The sequence below is a fragment of the Mya arenaria genome, chromosome 11, assembly GCF_026914265.1.
Source record: "Mya arenaria isolate MELC-2E11 chromosome 11, ASM2691426v1".
In the NCBI taxonomy this organism is placed as follows: Eukaryota; Metazoa; Mollusca; class Bivalvia; order Myida; family Myidae; genus Mya; species Mya arenaria.
Window position 1 is genome coordinate 32139903 of NC_069132.1, and position 16308 is coordinate 32156210.

General features: G+C 34.7%; 1 protein-coding gene across 1 annotated transcript in view; it reads right to left on the reverse strand.

Moving 5' to 3' along the window:
* Nucleotides 1-11046, reverse strand: part of LOC128209800 (uncharacterized) — a 63114-nt gene extending 52068 nt beyond the window's left edge. The window contains exon 1 of the mRNA XM_052914016.1: nt 10519-11046. Coding sequence (XP_052769976.1) covers nt 10519-10768 — 250 coding nt within the window. The 5' untranslated portion in view covers nt 10769-11046. The remainder of the gene's footprint in view (nt 1-10518) is intronic.
* Between the last annotated feature and the right edge of the window lie 5262 nt (nt 11047-16308).

A 16308-nucleotide genomic window follows, 5' to 3' on the forward strand; every position in this document is an offset into this window, starting at 1 on the left:
ATGCGTAAGCTTAGCTATATGCAAACAAAAAGCTTGCCGCATGTGGCTATTGTTTTTTTTTATAAACTTTAAGTTCGTTATATCCAGGTTCTACTTAAATACTTTAGTTATAAGTTAACTTGGTGACCCATTCCTACCAGTAAACGTCCCTTGACTAGAAATTAATGCCTACAAACACATCTTTTTAGTTTTTGAACGGTGTACATGTTTATATTTACGGATAAAAAATGAACAGCTGGTCGCATTAGCCCCCTAAAAAACTTCTCATAAACGTCATGACGAAAATAGAGTGAGAGAGACAAGCGGACAAAAACAAAATGCATAGCTTTGTAAGAAACGGGCAGAACATAAACAATTGAATTCATACAACTTTCGCTCCAGTGTTTATAGATTCTCTCAAAATAACACATTTTGTATATATGTTTTAAAACCTGTCAATGTGGTGCATGCAGACAGAATGGGCTCCGGTGCAATCGCTGATGCTGGTGAAACTTTATTTATTTGGCACTTTTCTTTTCAGTTTATAAGTTTATGACAATAAATTGCATGTTACAACATAATTATCGCATTGATAAGTTTTTCAACATTTTCAGATTGATTTCTTCAAAATGGCAGCAAATGTGTCTTTATGGACAAAAAACATAATGAATAGCAATACATGTTTTGACTCATGCACATTACAAAAACCTTAATGGGTCTACTGTTCCCTATTTGTCATCCTCAAAATAAAGTGTTAAAGCGAAATAAACATTTACATCCCATTCGAACAGTTTTGGATGGAAGTGAATCGAACTTGAAGCACCAATAGATGACAATGTAGTAGAATAATCATAACTTTAGGATACATTTTAAACTTATCCTTCCCTTGAAATTTGCTGTATGCAGTTCTACTATTTCTATCAAAATCCTTCCAGTGTTGCTCCAACTAATACATCTGCTGCTGCTCTTCTACACGTGAGCTACATACGGATGAATTTTTATACATCTATTACTGCCTTTCTCACAGGATTGAGGGGAAACGCGGAGGCCGTTAGTTCTGTTATAAACATCATTTGTTTCACTATCATCTTTCAGATTAAAGCTTTGATATTTCACATACTTTTTAGGGTCTTAGAATATTGAAATTCGACATGAATTCATTGCAAAATTATAGCAAGCATTTTTTTTGTGTGAAACCTTACAACATATTAATTATTTTCAGGTTCAATGAAATCATTTGATTATGGCATCTCTAAATTTAATGAACGCTAAATCACTCTTAAAACTTTCAGGTTTAATGAAATAATTTGATAATGGAATCTCTGAATTTAATGAACGCAAAACCTCTCTTAAAATATTTACAAATAACTTCTGTCAAATCATAATGACTTTCGCCAGTTACAGAATAAGCCGTTGATTCGGAATCCATTTCAACCTCCGCAAATCATTCTTTATGTTTCAAAATCGGTTTCTATTTCAATTCACCAGCTTGTTCTAGAAATGTTTCATTTTTTATTTGGTTAATTATTGCTTCAAAACAGATGTTGCCAATGTTCTAGCTTGTTAGAAAGAATAGTTTTATCATTTCATTGATTTGATTCTTACTATTGTAAATCCACACAAGCAATCAAATAAAACAAAACAGGATTATATTGTTCATCACTTTCTTTAAACGTATTTTGTATATACATTTATTCACATATATACATTTATTCACATTGAGTCTATTATTTTAGTGACTTAATTCGTTATTTTATATATTATATTGGACGTCGCTGCGTCAGTATGAGTTTTTATATACGCACAAGATTTATTAAATTATTTCGCAATATGTTGCATAAAGACTACAGGATTTATACGATATAAAGTTTTCGGTTGCTGACCTTGATCCTTAGTCCCCATTTACTGTACATGCCACTATTTGATCATTTGCATGCTGACAAGAGACTATCGAAACTGTCTCTTGCCCCATTTTATTGTTTGTTTAAGTTAACTTAGGAGAAATGTGCTATGTATGTTTTGTGTATGACTGTGTATGACTGTATTGTAGATTAAAGGAGTCATCAACAAAAGCAGCTGTGATTGGATTCATTATTTGAAGATGATGTATATTATGTATATATGTAATCTAAGTTTGTCATTTCGTGACGCTGTTTGCTCTCTTCGAGTGTCTGAAAGACATTCAGTAGTGTTTCTTTAAATAGGTTTGTAGTCTTCATTGTTTTATTGTTATGACGCAAAACTGGATACAATGCGATGAAAATATAGCGACAAGCCCAGTAGTCAGTTAATGAAGCATCAAAAGCGAAGGCCAAACATAAGTAAACGCAGTCCATGTCAATTTTAAAATATATTTGGTCACCAATTGCTGGGCTTACGGCCAATACATCATCATCATATAATAAATAAACCGTTTGTTGCTTTTGTTCGTGTACTAAACCTCACACGTGTTAAAGAAAACTTAACCTAATAGCCTCATCGGAGACAGCAAGCCCAAACGTTTATACGACTGATTGTAATTGTTTCACTGTGAATCCTTTGCCGCTGGGATTGTCATTACAGTTTCGAGTGTGTTATGTGAACTCAACTTACTTAAATTACGTTTTTTTCTAATACTTACCTATACATGTTCCATGAGCACAAGTGAGTCCGAAATCTTTATCACATGGACTTTCCCGGGAGCATGCATCACCAATTAACAATCTACCACCTAAATCACCCTTTATTCCTTTGAGGTCGCATACTGTTTACTTCATTTTTCATAATACAGAGCCAAATAAAGATGTTGATGATAATTTTTCCGAACGTTAATTCCATGCTTTTGTTTGATAATAACTTGTCTCTAATCTAAAACTATGCCGATGGTAAACATTCCTAAACACATACTATATTTCGTGCATCGCTCCAAGTACTTTAATTGTATGGCGATTTGTTCTTGAAGTCAATTCTTTACTTTTGTGATTTGCCAAAATCTCTAATGATTTACTTATTGGAACATTACGAATGAAAACTGATAGAAAAATTTCCTCAAACAATCCAATATTAATATTAATGTCCCTTAGGAAAATATCCTTAACTGTATCAACTCGTTAAGAAACCCCCAACAAACGATCACATACTTTCCTCAGACACTTTCATACTACAAATGTATTGTACAAATAGATATTCTAAGGGTGTTTTGTTGGTTATAAACTGGTTTCGGTTTTATATCGGTTTCACGAACTGTGCATTTGTTGATACAGTTTTAAATAAAACCAAAACCAGTTTTATCGTTTTTAACGAAAACCGAAACCGGTTTTCGAAACTATCGAAACCCCTACCGAAGGCGGTTTCACCGGTTCGTTCCATCCGAAAACTAGTTTACTTTGAAACCAACATGGCGGAAAGTGATCAACCACATTTGTTAAAACTCAATCCTTTTGATAACAATGCCTTACAATGGGCAAATGAGCTAAATGATAAAGGTTATATTTATAATTAGAAATAATGACTACATGCACTAGTTCCACCATGTTGTTTAAACTGTACACAAAACCATTCAGTTGTTACTTCAAGCCAAACTGTCAAAACAGAGCTCGAAACTGCTGAAACCATTGACACCAAAACTGAAACTGGTTTGGTATCAACAAAAACGCCCTAAATTGGTAGACCTCTATTCATAGTTTTAAGGCATGCCTTACATGCAGAAATACGAATCGGAACTTTACCAGAAATCCAATGTCAGGTCTTGGGAAACGACGAGGACTGGTTCTGATTGGCATTAGGTCGCATACATTGTATTGTTGTTTCGTTGTATCGTCATTTGTTTAGGTAAGGAACAATTTAATGTTTCCTTAAATAATGAATAATTTAATGGAACAGTAGAGACAAATAAAAGCGAAATAGTTCCACCTGCTGTTTTAGTTCATGTCAGTCAGAATCATTTCGTCTTCACCGCTTATAACTGCTATAGGACTATGTCAGAGATGAAAGAAATAAGAACTTTACAACCAGACAATTTGAGAATGAAATCATAAAACAAACAAAATAATTGTTGTCATTTAAAGGCACAAAAACATAGTAAGGCATTAACACTAATACGTGTATTCTGTGATTCTATCTACACGTTATACCATTACATCTGACTTACTCTTATTTGAAGGATTTTTCTCTCGTCTTTTTCAGAGTTCGCCCAGCACTTCTTAAGTCCTGCGTAGTTTCATTAGATGATGTTGATTTTATAGAATCATCTCGGCATTTTAAGTGTTAAAGAATGTTAAAGTGGAAAAGATAGACTAAATACACAGTGATTTATGGATTTTTTATATTCACTTTGTGTTTACAACAGAGTAACACTATAATAGGATATTAGGAGACACGACTGACATATAACATTTATTGAAAATCTCTTAATCAATAATAATAACAACAGAACTTACATGCACAATGTTACTTCACAATGCAAACGAAAGTTCAGGGACTAGCCAAGAAGCCATAAATCCTTTTTACTGTACAGTGAAGTCAAACAGACGGCTTCCAGTAAACAAGGTTTAAATAAAATGTTTTTCAAACATCAAAGTTTATGTCGAATGCTTTTGTGTTATGAAATAATCCTATGTGGTTATGTGTTTGTTATTTGAACACATTTTACTAAATTAATGGCAACTACTCTATCACCCCTAGCTGAAAGTCTTTAACAAGGCGCAAAATTTATCTCGAGCAAGGCCATTCCTGAGGCTAGCTAGGTAAACGGGTTATAAAATCGAAAGAACGGGCCAGGGCAATTACATGCCTCATAACAGTCGGTGACATTTAAAGGTGTCATTTTGTAAATGATGAAGTGATGACGTTTCTGTCGGTTTTGTCGGTTTTCCTTTTTTAAGCTAGACGCATAAATGGTAATCTGTTTTCACATATTCATTTATTTGTAGGGTTGTAAGTTTTATTGCATCCCAAGTGTATACGAAATTTCTTTGAAACAAGCAAAGACAACATAAAATTAAGTAGCAATACAATATAAACAAAAAATGTAGATCCGATCAGTAAGGGATCTGTGTGCAGGCAATAAATTATGCGCATTTATTTCATACGATCATACAATTAAAATCAAATTGAGGGAGAACGCGCATGTTCTTGAAATTTTTCTCCCAAAAAGGGTAACGCGAATGCTTTGACTATGCCGACTTCTCTACAGATTTACCAACGACATTGTAGATGATTTGGTGAAAAAGTGACGATGATTTACAAGCAATCTGCCAATGCCAAGCAACGGTCAAGTAATGGTAATTGCACCAGTTCAAACGCTCAAGAAAGGAACTGATAGCATTAAGGTAAAACAAGTTTATCATTGAATTTTGATCATCTGTTAAAAAATGTAATCATCTAAATGTGAAAATCAGTTAACTACACTTAGTATGAGTTATTATATACGCACTTGCTTTGGTAATTAATAATTCGAAACATTGCTGCTTACAGATCACATAATTTAAAAAAGCTTTCCGAGCTTTGGTAGATGGGTTCCAGGCATATCACGCAAATTTAGCATGCAACAGTGACACTTTAGGACTTTGCTACTTCATTAAAAAAATGGTTTCAAATAGCTGCTTGTAGAAGTTCTTATGCTCGGTTAAGGTCTGTTTCTGGCATACTCATAATAACAGAACTTACATGTGTTTGTCTGAAACAAAAACATTTTTGGATGGTTTGTTTCCAAAGAAAGAAACATGTGTTTCCTACGTACTTGGTACATTTTACTTGTTTTATTTCCGCATCAATAAATTTGGTACAGAAAATAGCACTGGACAGGTGATGCCTGTGCTTTGACATCTATTTAAAGAGAATGCCCTTGTATGCGAAATGTATAACAAATAGCTAGTCCTTGCAAATATTCTTAGTTTTTTTCGCCAACGAGCTTGTTCATAAAGTGTTCAGCTGTTGAATAATAAGCGTTTTCTTCATTAACGAACGTGTTCATATAATTTTCAGCTGTTGAATAATGTGCGGGTTTTTTCAGCAACAAAGTTGTTCATATGTTGTTCAAGAGGGGAACGCTAACATGAGTCCTTGGATAACAAACAATGGAGATTGAGTGGTGAGTACATATAAATCTAATTGCATTGCTAATAAGTTGAATAATGTAAATTATGTATATTTACGATGTATCATGAACAAGCCTAAAATAAACTCTTCTGTCTGTCTGTAATTGTAATTGAATGTATGGGTGACTTTATGGTTTATTTCGGATTTTAGCAAGACTCATAAATGGCAGTTTGTTTACATATATCAATTCAATATTTAGAGTTGTCCACTTAAGTGTTTGCAATGACATGTTCTCATGAATAGGCCATGACAACATACCATTAAGGCAAACATACTGTTAATTAATGTAAATAAAAAATGTATATCCTGTAAGAAAGAACGGCTGTCTGCAGGAATATATATTGCGTATTACTTTCTTACTTTTCTTTCCTGCAACGTCAAAATATTTAGGGATGACACGCATACTATTGTATTTCTATCTCGGAAAAAAGTAACAAAACTGCTTTGCTGATGCAGATAATTTATTGTAGAAGTCACGATGCTTTTAATATGAAATATGTCTTTGACACATAACGGTCAAGCTAGAAGCTTTTCATCAATTAATGAGCCTGTTCCAGCGCACAAGAAAACAAAATCTAACTTGAAGGCCTGAAGAAAATAATTTTAAGTCTTTCTTTATTTAATTGATGACCGTTTGTACTGATTATATTGGTTGAAGCACATCTTTTGTACAACATAAAATAAGTTGATATTGCCAAGTTGTTTGTCTGCTGTATTCTTCTACATTTTACTAATTAATTTCATGTAACATGGTATATCATTTTTAGAGGGCTTGCTGGTCAAAAGTGAAACATATTGGCCCTCTCTCGGGAAAGTTTCAAACTAAATAGTTCACTTGGTCCTTCCATATCAGAGGGTAAATATTTTTGACTTTTGACCGACAGAATTTCAATAAGTCTTTTATTACATGGCATTAAAAATAAATTCCAATGAAGTCCAATGAAATACTGATCATGTTCATCATGTTCACTTGGTCATTCGGCGACAGAGGGCAAATAGTTTAGACTACTTAGTTTTAAACGGCAAGCATTTCAATAAGTCTTTTATTACATGACATTAGAAATATTTATTTTCAATACTGATACGGTACACTAATATATTGTCATGAAAATGCCATGGTGTATTAAGGTGTAACTGGTATCGGCAATTGGTAATCTACATAGCGTTGCCTTTCCTTTTTGCAAATTGTACACACGCACACGCACACCTGTTTTTTTAAACATTTGAAACGCAGTTCGATTTGGAACTGGAATGACAGTATCGATATATTAAAAGTTATGTACCTTTTAATTCATTAAAAAGTAATTCAATATAATAACGGAAAAAAATCTCTATACATAGCGTACATCAATAGAAAAGTTTTTTTTACTACAATAAAATTCGGTTCTATTGACCGGCTACAGAACTATTGACCGTTCATTTAACAAAACTATTGACCGGTGATATATATTGGAAACCATGTTAAAAGACATAATATTTCAGCTTCGCTTCAGCAACGTCTTTGATTGAGATATTAACATTAACCGCTGACAGACAACAGGATTCTCTTACTGAGCACTAGTCTATTCCGTCTTTGTTCTTTCTCGAAAACCAGTCAATTCTGTCAACTTTTTCTCCCCATTTTCAATCATATGACTTTCTTTTAATTGTGTTCTCCAGATCGACTCGGCCAGCCACGTGGCGCATTTTCGCATTTTCACCCGCCACGTGGCGCATTTTCGCATTTTCACCCGCCATGTGAAGTGTTTTCGCATTTTCACCCGCCATGTGAAGTGTTTTCGCATTTTCACCCGCCATGTGAAGTGTTTTCGCATTTTCGCGGCAAAATCACAAAATGGTAAGTACCAGCCACCATGTTTAAAAGAAGTGATTGTTGACTTAGCACTCGCTTGTTCCTGCGCAAATTAATGGTGTTTGTAGTAAGAAATAAATGCCAATATATCAATAAATGACCTTGTAGGGGCATTTGTCACTCTTAGTGACGTATTTTCTGTTTGCTTTGCTTTTATGTATACGAAAGTATTCTCAGACGATCCCATTACGGCATGCCATAAAAGCAATTTAGAGTTTAAGTGTATGCATATCAAATACATTTTTACCTCCGGGAAAGATACAATAGCAGTATGAAAGATAGAATTCGCAGTTCTTTTTAGCTTTAATGTAGCGCTTTGAAAGAGCTATTCCGGTCACGCATGTTTTCCCAGAAAGTGCTACAATAAATACTTCGCAAATTCGAACTTCTTAATAAGTTCGTCGACAGCCGCATTATAAATGATGACGTTCATAGACAGAATACGTAGAAGAAACGGTGTTTTCTAGCTTAAAACAGTGTCAGTTCTTCTAGACTGATTGCAAGTGCGCCATTTGGTAAAATCTAAAAAGACAATTACAGACCTGAACGAACGAAGAAAATGATAATTAACAGGTCACAGCGTTGACTGGTTTTGATGTAAGTAAATCATATCTTTTTGAGTGAAATAAAATGAGTTTGAACGTTAAATTGTTTGTCCTCAGTATACTAACAAACTTGCCTTTCTCTAAAAAAAAAACATATTCAAGAAGTAAACAGGTATTTGGTCTAATTCAACGACGAAAAAAATCATTTCAAGGTGGAAAAAGGTTTCTATAGAAAAACATATTTGAATTTAATAGGGCGATTTTGTTAGATGTTATAAAAAATAAATATAATTTATGTTATATTCAGGTCATATTACATTGTGTTTGTTATGAAAACTCATTTTTAATAATATTAAGAGTGGTGGCGACCATGTTTCAAAATTTCATATTGTTAACAATTTGGTGAAAATTTGTCACGATATGTCTGGACTATATTCTGAACATTGAAGACGCCGATCTTTCTACATAAATACACCATTTTTGCTTGGTTGAGAAATTAAGGTCAGTCGTTGACAGTCCACTATCCTAAATTCCAGGGCTTCTCGTAAAAATGGTTTGATTTACTGGACACTGGTCACGCCTGTCTTTGTTCCTTCGCGAGGACCAATCAATACTGTCAACGTGTTTTCCTCATTTGTATTCAAATGAATCGGATTCTTGGCCTCGACCTGCAGTTGTCCGTTTGTAATTGCGCTCTCTAGGTCGTATTTCTATAGCAGTTCATTCTTTCTTTTTCTCTAACATTTACAGGGAAACTAAACAGCAAGAGGCATTCACAACTTGACTATTGGTCTTTAGTTACGTTTTATAAGCGTTTTCATATCTGGGCTTGTGCCGTTTAAACTGCGTCTTCATTATACCTTTTTTTTTGACGCCCAATATGCCAGATATAGTCTCTTTCGAATAGTTCCATTTTTCAGGTTTTCATGGCATATCCATTTAAAGCTTAACAGTTAATTCAGACTTAGCTTACGTCCCAACGAATGAACTGTCTAACGCAGACGAAAACACATCAGATACATTCTGTTTTTATAAATGCCAGTAGGAGTAGATCCTGCCTAATGTCGATAATTAAAATGCAATTTATTTCCGATTCCATTTGTTTTATACACAAATTATCTGAAAATAAATTTTAAAGTTGTGACCTTGACCATGGATCTACAGGCCTGGGTTTTGCAGCTGTCTGTGATTATCAACTGTGCCAAGTTGCTAAGTACAATTTCTCCTGTCATATATAAGGGCACGTTTTTATCTTTTTTAATTTTGGAGATGTGTGAACTATTTTTGTTGTAAACGGATGGTCGTTAATAAAAGAAACAACTGGGGGTCTTAAATGAAACAATACTCAATGAAGAGTCGGATATAAAATAGTTAAAATACTAACCGCCTTTCAAAAGAAGCCTATTGTTTTCATTTTAAAACGCTTTTGATTTGTCATCTAAATATAACGATATCAGGTTTTTAAATGACAGTCTATTTTAATATTGACGGCTGTAAGTATGTTGTCCTTCCCTAGGATCTCTTTTCCAGATGTGTATCATTTTTACTTGTTAACAGGGTGAGCTGTAATGACCACACTGACTCACAAATGCAGTGCCAACTGTAGCAAATGTCTAATTAAATGGCCAGTTTTTCCTCTAGTGAAGAAGGATCGATATAATGTCTTGGTTTTGTTAACTAACTATTGACCTATCTGACCGTGGGGACTACGGATAAACATTTTGATCATTATGTCTTCGCATTGAAAGCAACCATCGACAAGGGGATGTTAACTTAAGTTGTCTAGTTCCTATTCGCTCTAAAATAGCATGAAAATCGAACGAGCTTTGAAAGAAAATCGTACATTTCAAATGAATACATGAAAGATACAAATAACATATATATAAAGATTATAAGTAAAGTAACAAATAAATTGGGCCTGACACATTTATTTAGCAACTGAACCTTTGAGAGTTTTCATTTTTATTGTTTACGAGAAATAGCAAATTGCAAGATTTGAATAAAAGCTTCACATATTGGTCCTGCATTATTTTTAATAGATATTCATGAACAAGACTACCTTACCTCTACATGTGTTATCCTGGCACCGGAGTATGGTTGAACTCTGATGACATTGGAAAGACCCGGCATCCAGACATGGTTCCCCTGCAAAGGTTTGGCAGCACGTGGCTCCCTCTGGACCGTCGTCCTGACACTTCGCATCATGTACCCCGCACGAACCTGTAACAACGTCATAACGCACCAGACACAGAAGAATAGTTAGAGTATATATCCGGGTACACAGTCGACCATTCTCATGTTTTCTTTGCACCATGATTTTAAATTTCGTGTTCGTTTAAATGTTCAGACGATGTATTTCTTATTAATCTCCCAACTGTGCTTTAAATAAAATATTTAAATCTGATGAAGCCGTTCAGGGTACACGAATGTTTGTTTTTGTGAAGTTCCGTATTTCACATGCTATAATACTTGAAACAAACAAAACACAGGAAACCTTGTTTAAACGCCTGTTTAATTAAATATTTGATAATCTTCTCATCGCTTGCATCATGATCAAACTATTTGAACAATACGCTGTTTTCAAATTGGCAACTTCCATCAGTCATCATGCAGGCGTACTGCGAGAAGATAGTTGAGAGAATTCTTGAGAAGCAAGATGCATTTAGAAATGACATAGGACCATTAAATCATGCGAAGTCTTGATTCATTCCTGCAATGTTTATAGATGTTTAAAATACATAAACACGATGGTTTTTCAGACATGTTCTCGTAAAATTTCAAAGCTCAACGTATGGCTATGTTATGGTATGGGTTTTTCTACGCAAATGTATTGCAATTAGCGATTTAAGCCACTGAAGTGAACGAAAAGATAATCGGTTTATGCAAATATCATTCTTAGTAAATTATTTCCAAACTTGTCTTTGAAGGCATCTTATTATTTGATCGTATTTGGCTGTGCTTGTAATTGTATTTGATAAGGACGATTTTTAAAACGTTTTTATTTTGTAGTTGTATTGTAGCATTTATTTATATTGTAAAAAAAATCTTGCGTATACATACTCCCCTAGTGGACAGAAGCGGCAAATCACATAAAATTATTGCATTTAATTCAACTGGTGACGTATTCACTAACTTTAGTCTTAACGTTTGAGACTCGGGCTCAGAAAAGCAAGATATTTATTTTGTGGTTAAAATGCTTAATTACTAGAGCAAAGATGGTAAAATTCGCCGTGTCTGTCAGAGACGATATATTTTATGCCCCCTCCTGCCAACGCTTTACGCCCCCTCTAACGTTAAATCAAGGATCCGCGCCTGATAACTGGTATTACATTTAATTCAAACTAACGAATATGCTGATGTGGAGTTGTCAAGAAACTCATGATTTTAACGTTAATAAATAATGGATTGATTGTTGTAAAGTTGGCTACGATTCCGTTTCAATATACATGTAGTACGAATTGTGGTGTCAGGAGCAATATAGTACGAATTGTGGTGCCAGTAGCAATATAGTACGAATTGTGGTGCCAGGAGAAATATAGAACGAATTGTGGTGCCAGGAGCAATATAGTACGAATTGTGGTGCCAGGAGCAATACAGTACGAATTGTGGTGGTAGGAGCAATATAGTACGAATTGTGGTGCCAGGAGCAATATAGTACGAATTGTGGTGCCAGGAGCAATATAGTACGAATTGTGGTGCCAGGAGCAATATAGTACGAATTGTGGTGCCAGGAGCAATAAAGTACGAATTGTGGTGGTAGGAGCAATATAGTACGAATTGTGGTGCCAGGAGCAATATAGTACGATTTGTGATGCCAGGAGCAATAGAGTACGAATTGTGGTGCCAGGAGCAATATAGTACGAATTGTGGTCGAAGGAGCAATATAGTACGAGTTGTGGTGCCAGGAGCAATATAGTACGAATTATGGTGCCAGGAGCAATATAGTACGAATTGTGGTGTCAGGAGCAATATAGTACGAATTGTGGTGGTAGGAGCAATATAGTACGAATTGTGGTGTCAGGAGCAATATAGTACGAATTGTGGTGCCAGGAGCAATATAGTACAAATTGTGGTGCCTGGAGCAATATAGTACGAATTGTGCTACCAGGAGCAATATATAGAACGAATTGTGGTGCCAGGAGCCATATAGTACGAATTGTGGTGCCAGGAGCAATATAGAACGAATTGTGGTGCCAGGAGCAATATAGAACGAATTGTGGTGGTAGGAGCAATATAGTACGAATTGTGGTGCCAGGAGCAATATAGAACGAATTGTGGTGCCAGGAGCAATATCGTACGAATTGTGGTGCCAGGAGCAATATAGTACGAATTGTGGTGCCAGGAGCAATATAGTACGAATTGTGGTGCCAGGAGCAATATAGTACGAATTGTGGTGCCAGGAGCCATATAGAACGAATTGTGCTACCAGGAGCTTTCCTCCCGAGTCGAACCTTTTCATTCTTTGAGAACTACTAGCACTTACTACAAACTACTACATTAAGGTGCATATACAAACCGTAAAGAACATTCTTGCGACTTAAAATTGAACTTTATAGTAGTTACGCCGGTACACATCAAAACTTAAAAACTCTTCTTTAAAAAAGCAGTTTTCTATTGAAACCTGCATCACATGTTGCAAAATACAATTTGAACAAGTTTAGGTAGGGCCATAAATATGACTTTAATTAATGTTCAGTTATGCCTTCTTTTCGACCGAAAAATATTTTTTGAAAACAGGCTGGTGGAACGTGTCCACTCCAGCAATATTGCTCGATCTGGCAAGAGAGGTAATTTTTTCAAGAAGCAAAAATTGCGAGATTTGGCGAAAGCAGGATGTACGCATTATGATGAAACATTTACCAAAACAAACACTTGAAGACTAAAATTATTATCCTAAGCAGTGATCTCCCTTGACGAGCAGATACTGCAGCCATGTGTATTTTACAAGCTTTTTTACGCGCGTTTCTTGCAATATGCTTGTAACATTGTAGACATTCTCCCACCTTTTTATTAAAATGGCGCGAAATTTTACCGTGCTCGAAGGCCCTAGACTCCATTAAAACCTATTTATGGTACTTGAATTAGTAAAATATGGTCTGAATATTTGTTGATGCCTTAAACGTTATAGGAATAGGATTTTTTGCAGTTTGTGTGAAACTTCTCTATGTCTTACCAGAGTAATTGCCCTTGACTAAGTAAAAAATCGTGTGGTGTTTATAGCTCTATAAGTATTGCATATACACTTATTAAACTTTGTGTGAATACTTGTCAGCATGGGAAATTGTGCAACTGCACTGTGTCGTAGCATTCATTTCGTCTAAATTGACGCAGTAAAAATGGTCTAAAAACCAAAGTATTGCATTTACACTCATGAAAAATGGTCAGAATGGGAAATGGTATACCTGCATTTTGTATGACATTTCACGTTGTGTGACAAAAGTTATAACCGTTGACTTAGTAACAGGGCTATATCTCTAGGCCACAAGTTGCACAAATCCTGTTACACATTAGAAGGAACACGTTAACCCTGTGTTCACTTTGTGTGCATCTGAAATCATGACCAGGGATGAGTATGGGTCATGTCTAGTAAAATATGTTTGAAGTTGTAGCTTGGTCATCAGTTTTATCTTATAAAGTCTAGGCTTATATAGATTGTAGATCATTTTGTCAAACAGGAGTTCATTAGTTGACGACCTCCCTTACTTGTTTCTTACTCTGAATGTTCATGGTATTTTCCCACTTGTGCCAGGCAATGCGCTAAAACTTTATATATCCATGACGAGTAGCACAGACTCGCGCTAATTGATATCTGCGATCACTGTAGCATGCAGGTAGGTATATCGGCACCTTGTTTACCGTGAAATATTACCGTAATATATGGTAACACAATACTTGTAGGTCATGTACATGCTACTTGGAAGCTATTATGTCCGGTAATTATATTTTTATATAATATCTAGCATCAACATTTTCACTAGGTGAAATGTTCAAAAACTCCTGTTTACATTTTAGTAGAAGCCTCATTTTCACACAGACTTCATGAAACTTAGTCAGAATATGTATTTATGAGATTTATTTCTACCTCGATTACAGATCATGTGGGGTTATAAAGTATCTTAGTCTCTAGGTCAAATGTTCCTTAAACCTTGTTACACCTTGTTGAAGCACCAGTTATATCCTTTCTGTGCGGAACGTTGAGTGCATTTTAAAGATGCACTCTTACTCCCAAATAAGATTTACATCAATTAATAATATTGTTTTATTATTCCAAAAAGGATTAATAAATGTCAAAAACAATGGTTCTTATGAAGGATATCGAGTTTAATTTGAAAGAAATGAGCATAAAACACAGTATTTCTACCTTATGAGACTAGAGTGGACTACCGTAAATCTTTTAGCATTCACCAATCATTTAATATTTTTGCGCTTTCTGCTTTTGAATTCATGGTTATAAACTCTAAATCAGTAGTTAATATTTTCCATAAATGCATTAATTAGTTAGTAGTTTAAGGTTGATCAGTCAAAATCTATGTTTGTTATACATGTGTATGTATTGATTTTGAATAAGAGTGTCATTTTAATAAAATTTCGACCGAATACGATTAGGGTCATGTTTAGTAAAAAATGTTCTTGAAACTTGGCATTCATGATAATCTATTTAAAATCTAGGTCACGAGTAGGTCACCAACTTACGAGCTTAAATGTTTGAAAAATGTTTGTCTTTGAAATTGCTATCCGGTGTGATCATGTCGAACAGCACCGTAGGTCAACTTAAGAAACAAGAACTTTCAAAAGTGAACCTTCTCCAGGCCATATTTCACTTTGTTAGAATGTTCGCCTTTTTAAAAATCAAACTTGTTGATAAGTTTTTACCTATTGGAATATATGTTAAATCATTTTGAAGGCATGTGTTTTAACAGGGACAACCCTCGGGCCCCAATTTCTTTACAATTTTGCATTAGTGACTTATTTCATTTAGCCAAACAACGTCAAGTATTATTTCATTTGAAAATTTCAAAACTCTTAAAAGGGTGAATATTACACAAATGATACCAAAATATAAACAGTGTGCTAAGTTTGATCCTTGACCCTGTTATAAGGGAAATTAGATTGTTATAAGAGAAATTTTGGCCTGGTCGGAGGGGTCACATATCACGATGTTGTTGTTAGTTATAGTTTTAATAGTCTACACTCATGATCATCAATAGTTTGCTTGTTAACAACATCATGCTCTAATTGCCATTTTAGCATCATCATACATCAGTGAGTTAAAAGGAACATACTGTAATATACGGTTCTGTTGACATTTAGATTTCAGGAATTACATCATCATTGTATGGTTAACTTTCACACCAATCGTCCATACATGTTCATCCATACATACTCTGATTTGGGGTTTGACTTGAAGTTAATCATTACTAAAATCTTCTAAAGAAATGCTTGTTAACAGTATTAACCGATTTATGTAATTCCTAAAATTGTCAAGGAACTGTCATTTTCGCCGTATTGTTTATGTTGGAATGGGCATATTGCGTCGTGATACATTTTTACATTTCCACAACATGAATGTTATTTCCATTTTGTATTGTCGTATGTTAATTACTTAATCATGTGATTTGTTGAATGCAAACATGCATTTGATTAATGGATTTCATTACTTGTACCATGTCATTGCACTATTTGTATTAAATATCTGCGCGTTCCAGATTTGGAATCCTATGGTTATGATGTGTGTTGTGACAATTGCGAATGCTTCAAGGTTAAAAGGCAGTAAATTGATATTACCATGACAACAGTTACTGCCCTTTGTTAATAACTGTATGTGTAAAGTGCTCTTAAATGGTTATTTTCATC